Consider the following 6,173-nt stretch of genomic DNA (forward strand, 5'->3'; position numbering starts at 1 on the left):
CAAACAAACAATTACAACCATAAAGAAAAAGGTCCAATATAAAAATGATGTAAATACTATTCATAAAATTGACAAAAAATGAATTAAAGTCATACTAATGCACAGTAATTACAAAGCAATCATGCTGAAAATAGAAAGACATGTTTTATGTCTTAGAGTGAAAACTAACCATTAAAATATATGAACAATTTAAAAGCATCTGAAAAACTACGCACTTTTAAAAATACAGTAATATCAGCACTACTGATTAAACTGTGCTGTGAAACAAAATAAATATTCTGTCAAAACAAAACACTTCGCTCACATTCACTCTTCTTGGCCATCGATTAATCTCACAATTGAGTAAATTCATCGATTAATAATTCAGTCTACAGAATGTCATCACGTTGATGCATTTAAATACATTGTTTTTGTCTGAGAAACAAATCATTCAACTTATTATCAGGGGAAGAAAATCAATGTCAGCTTCTGAGACGCTTTAAGCATTTTAACAATCAATCAATTATGAAAATAACTGACTGCTTTAACAAACAGCGTTCACACAAACAGTTTTCATATTTTCACAGGTCCATAGATGAAATAAAATCAAAAACAAGAGGGTTTTACTGCAAGCATATTTTTTAATACAAAAACAGAACAAAAAATGTTTATAATTTTAGTTTTTTGTTTTACTTTTACACCATTGACTCCTAGTAACACCCCTCCCTCCATGTTCTCGTCATCACACAGAGTAGCACAGCATCAAAAGGCGGAGGACTCGTCTCCGGCACACCGGATCCCCCCCCTTCAGAGAGACAATAAATAAATAAAAATCACCTTAAGATGTCTTCTTTCTTACTGTAATTTCATTTGTTTTTCATAAACTTCATCTCTCAGACTGAGACAACAGAGACAACTCAGTCCCGTCAATGACGGGCATTTGAAAAAAGCCTAGAAGAAGAGAGCTGGGGAGGGACATGAGGGAGGAAACCTGCTCTCATCGGTCCGATCCGCCCAGGTTTCCCTGTCATTCATATTTGTAGTTCTCTCTAGACATGAAGGGAAAAACCCCTTTGGTCATGGTCTGGGAATTGTAGTCATTAGCAAAAAAAAAAAAGAAAGAAAAGAAAGAAAACAGAACAAAGAAGGCTGCCACCAGAATCAGAGACCTAGTGAATAATGTAATGTTACGATGAAGTAGAAACACACACAGTAACGTTAAAGAGCCGAGCGGACATTTATCCTTGGTACAAAAAACTCAATTTCTTTAACCATAATACTAAATCACTCTCCGCAAAAGGTGATATGACATGACACTGAAAAATAAATAGATTTTTCTTTCAAGCTAAATAACAAAAGTACAACTGGATTATAAATTAACCAGAAAACAACGAGAAGAAAAACAAAAAGGACATTCGCAAAGTAAATTTTTTTGCATACAGTGACTCAAGTCAACGACCTCTATCATTTCCTGTAACAATGACACACATAATACACACCACCTTGTGTGTGTGTGTGTGTGTGTGTGTGTGTGTGTGTGTGTGTGTGTGTGTGTGCTGCTGGGTTGCTAAGGGCAACGCAGCGTAGACATTAAGGTGGAACTGCAGAGGAAGAGACAGTTAGTGCATGCTGGTTGTCGAACATCGGGTTAGGTTTCACATGTCGTATATTGTCAGTAATGAGCTGTTAGTTGTGTCACCAGGAGAACAGTCCTTTCTATTGCCAGTTTGTGATTTCCGTGTGTTGGATTGTTACGACTGAACCGCACCGCCCTTTGCTGAAATGCACACACAGGGCTGATCTTCACGTTCCAGCGGTCGGGAGGAGTCTGCTCTGCGGTGTTTGAGTGTGTGAGTGTTTGTCCTCAGCTGCAGCAGCACCACCACCGCCACAGTCACCACCACCGACCCTCCGAGTCTGAGGTTAGCCGGTGTGTGTGTGTGTGTGTGTGTGTGTGTGTGTGTGTGTGTGTCGGACATCGTTTGCTGACCTCCTGAGCTCACCACAGCTGGTGGCTGCTTTTTGCAGATCTGCTGAGGTGACCGCTTTTCTCGCCAACCGGTCCGGAGGAAGCGACATGGCGGCCGTTGCATATTTTCTTTTTAAACTCATCGCTGAGGCATTTGGCCCTCAGGCAAAAATAATGACCCGCAATTCTTTCTTCTTCTTTATTTTCTTGAATGTCTTTTTGTTTGTTTTCGTATCCGTGGTGGTGGCGGTGTGTCCCACTCCCTGTGTGTATTTGTGTGTCAGTGTGGTATAAAGCGGTTGCTCTGTCCGATGTGGACAGCAGCGTATGAGTAAGGCAGCGTCACGTCAGGTCAGTTTGGTGTTCGGTTCCACGCTGGTGGGGAACTTTTAAAAGACGAAGCAGGAGACTGGAAGGCAAAATGGGGTCGCTTCTTAAAAGTCCAGTTCGACCCCACGGATTCTGGCCCGGACTGCCAGACCAGAACTCCACTCCTCTTGTGCAGGTTTTCAGTCCTTTTATGAGACCGGGGAAAGAGTGAGAAAGAGATTTACTCATCCTATCCATCTCCTCCTTTCCCCTGGAAACTATCAGTCATAGTGCACAAACTCTACACAAGCCCCGTGGATGGATCTCAGACTGAAGAGCTTGTACACTGAAAATGGCCGATGATAGTCATCCCTCTGTGAGACGGAGGGGTAGCGGTTCTGCTCCAGTTTCTCTGTGGCTAGAGTTATTTCTTCGCAGACCCCGGGTTCTTTGGGCTGGGGGCCTTTTTGGAGATGGTGGGAATCTTGGAGGGTTTGGCCCCGGGTCGCCGCGGGGTGTCGGAGGCGTCGGAGCAGACGGAGCGAGCGTCCTGGAGCTCTGATGCGTCCGAGGCATCGCTGCCGCGTCGACTGCTGGCTCTGCTGCCCGCCCGGCTGCCGGCTCGGCTGGCCGGCCCGCTGGCTGTGGACGCCCCTCGTTTGGGATCTAGCGGGTAGACGGACGAAAAACAGTTTAAAAGAATGTGCAAAATATGTCTTGGTTTTGTCATATGCAGATTATATTGTTCTAATGAATGACATTAAGGTTTAAAGTTATTGCACCACAATGCTTTAGCCACACTAGCGGCTGGGCTTTACAGGTGGTGGTACTGGTCGGTCGGTCCACCACTTTAGTCCAGACTGAAATATCTTAATAGATATCAGATGATTTGTCATGAGATTTTGAACAGACAATCATGGTCCCCTGAGGATGAACCCTATTGGTTTTTAATCTCACACAGCAAAGTTTTCACATCTGCTCAATAGATCAGCCGTAAATCTTGTACAGACATGTTCGAGCTCCACCACGACGTTCACATTTGTAGTTTAAAGTGAGCATGCTAACATGCTAATATACTATGGTGAACATTAGCATTTAGCTCAAAGCCTCATGGAGCTTCTACTATGACTGTAGATTCTTGGTCTCGTTTCATGTGAAGAAGAATTCGCTAATAAAGTGAAAATAAACACATTTTAATGTCCACTGACATCGGTGGACATATAAAAGTCTACAGCGCACGTGACCGTCGTCTCACCGGTTCGTGTCGGTTTGCTGGAGTGCGTCGTTCCTCCGTTCTCTCCGGTCAGCGAGCCTCGGCTCGAGTGGAACGTGGGCCTCTTCAGCTTGGAGCCCGACGTCGCCCCCTGCAGGAGAACAGTGATCAGCTGAAGGATAACTGGACTCTGGAGGTCATGTGACTGATGTGAATCACATTAGATACACACTAGTATTTCAAACGCTACGTCATCATATCACTCCAAAACAAACATCACGTAGACACCTACCATCAAACAGATGAATGTGTACACACAAAGAACCAAACACACTTGTGCTCACACTTTGTGTTGAATTCATTTTCTACATGAAAGTAAAGTATTGATTATATGACTTGTTGATTAATCTTCTGATTATTGTATTGATTTATGATTATACTATAAAATAGTGAAAATGGTGCTTTGGGTTTCCTAAATAGTCTCAGGGTGATCTCATCAACTCGTTTGCTTTCTCTGATTAACAGTCTAAAACACAAACTAATTCAGTTTAGTCTGATGAGACAAAAACAAGCAGCAAGTGATAATTCTCTGTAGTCGCATTATTATTCTTATTCACAATCAACTTCCTTTCCAGTCAAAACCGTTCTGTGACCAATAATATCATTCATACTCCGTGTTATTAAAACCTGTCACCCCGTCTTATATTGTCCATGTCTTCTTTCAGGTTTTAGTTGGGCCACATCATGTTTATTCTCAAAGGTTGGAACATTTTCACAACCCTCAAGAGACGTAATGATGTAAAACATGAAAACCACTTAAAACCGCAGATTCAACACTTTCACATCCCAGCAGCAGACGTTTCTATGGGGCGGTGTGTGCGTTAGTGCATTAGCGCGTTCAGTGGGGAGGGGTCGGGTGGGCCAGGGAGGTGGGTGGGTGGGTGGGTGGGGGGGGTGAGTGTGTTACCTCGTGCCCAGGAGTGGTGAGGCCGTGACCGAGATCTGGGCAGCAGTGGCACTTGGTTGGCGTTGGAGTTTTACTGTGAGCCAGCCAGGGCTTGGCATAGTCACGCGAGTGAGTATGGGAGGACTGAAGGGAGGAAGGGAGCAAGGAAGGATGGAAGGAAGGAAGTGTGGTGGAGGAGGAGGAGGAGGAGGAGGAGACAACAAACGAGGGAAGCAAACGAAGGAGTGAGGGAGTTATGAAGGGAAGGGAAGGAGCGGTTGGATAGCGAGGAAGTGCAGCGCAGTGTATTTTTGTGTAAGAGCAGATGATTTGATTTTAAAATTCACATTTATTTTTTTAAACAGAGAACCCAACAATGCAGCAAGGACATTATTTTGAAGGCAGGTCAGCAGGAATGACAGGAACGAGGGGAAAAGATGAAAGACAAAACAAAGAAACAAGAACAAAAAAATAAAATTTCACAGTTAAGGATGTGGTGATTTTTGACAACAACAACAGTAGGATGACAACAACCAAACAATGTGCAACACAAACAAATGACACACAAACACACGTACAGAGTCACCAGTGTGCATTCAGTCACACACACACACACACACACACACACACACACACACACACACACATGTCTTTACACAGTAACTGGATGACAAACAGGCAGAAAAAAGACTAAACAACACTAATGCCTACATGTAGTCTGGTTGCCTGGTAACAACGAGCCAGCAGCCTGTGGCTACTTTTTAAGCTCCACAGATGTCGCGCCTCCTCTCGCTATCGAGTTAAAGATACGTTTCCTGTGGCCGTCAACTACGCACATTTTTTATTTCCTTTTAATCTGTGACTGAAAGGTGAATTTGATAAATGAGCTTTAAGAATGGTTCATTTTTCTTGTAGTATTCATTTAATCTGCTCATGTTTCGTCTCAGGTTTAAGTAGTAATAAAGAAAATCATTTGATTTGATTCGTCTTTGCTTGTGTTGTTTTTTGGTGTTTTATCTCACTATGAATACAAAGTACATTTTCATGCCTTTGTAAGTCGACCAAATGAAATCCTCAACTCTAAAATGTGTACGAGTCAGACTCTTACCCTGGACGATGCGGAGGCCGTCGGCGTGGCGGGGGTGGAGGGGAGGGAGGCCCCGCTGTGGGAGGCCGAGGAGGAGGAGCGGGTGGGCGAGGCGTTGCGGGAGCCCGGTTTGGAGCGTCGACCTCGGGAGCGGAAGGCGGCCAGACCCTGAGACGCTCCTTCAGGGAGGATGAACTTCTCCCTCAACTCCAGGTTGGTGCGACCGCGAGCTGAAGAGAAACAGACGGGAAAAGACAAATGAGTCGGTGCGTTCATGTCGGATCTCACTTTTCCTCCAATGGGGGGGCGGCAGAGGCAGCGAGCAGAGTGAGGGAGAGAGTCGGTGCTTCCTTGGCTGCAGACGTCAGAGTCCGTGCACTTTTCGTTAGAGAGTGCACGTGAGCAGGGCGGATGTTTGGAGGGGTGGGGTCAGGGGGTCGTGAGTGCAGATTGGTTGAGTAGTTTTCAGAGGGAGAGGTGAGCGAGTGCGTTGCAGGAGGATCAATCAAATCGATACGCAACGAAAGTCAGCGAGTCGTCCACGCTTTGGAGACACACTGTCATCGCTGCAGACGAGTTCACCAAACAAACTCTGCGGTTTATTGACGTCACCTCACCTGTTTCTGTTCAACGCCAGAGAAAACACTTTCTGCACTGCAGAGAACATGTT

General features: G+C 44.8%; 1 protein-coding gene across 20 annotated transcripts in view; it reads right to left on the reverse strand.

Moving 5' to 3' along the window:
• Positions 1–600: 600 nt before the first annotated feature.
• Positions 601–6,173, reverse strand: part of macf1a (microtubule actin crosslinking factor 1a) — a 219,256-nt gene continuing 213,683 nt past the window's right edge. For 13 of the 20 annotated variants that reach the window (XM_068710877.1, XM_068710878.1, XM_068710871.1 and 10 more), the window contains 4 exons: positions 5,525–5,733; positions 4,438–4,560; positions 3,513–3,621; positions 601–2,923 (listed from right to left, as the gene is read on the reverse strand). In XM_068710877.1, the coding sequence (XP_068566978.1) occupies positions 2,682–2,923; positions 3,513–3,621; positions 4,438–4,560; positions 5,525–5,733 (683 nt within the window). In that variant the 3' untranslated portion in view covers positions 601–2,681. The remainder of the gene's footprint in view (positions 2,924–3,512; positions 3,622–4,437; positions 4,561–5,524; positions 5,734–6,173) is intronic. The other 7 variants (XM_068710875.1, XM_068710876.1, XM_068710874.1 and 4 more) reach the window with 1 other exon arrangement.

The sequence above is a fragment of the Cebidichthys violaceus genome, unplaced genomic scaffold (assembly GCF_023349555.1).
Source record: "Cebidichthys violaceus isolate CVI_PGR_0920_01 unplaced genomic scaffold, fCebVio1.0.p SCAF_16, whole genome shotgun sequence".
NCBI classification, from domain to species: Eukaryota; Metazoa; Chordata; class Actinopteri; order Perciformes; family Stichaeidae; genus Cebidichthys; species Cebidichthys violaceus.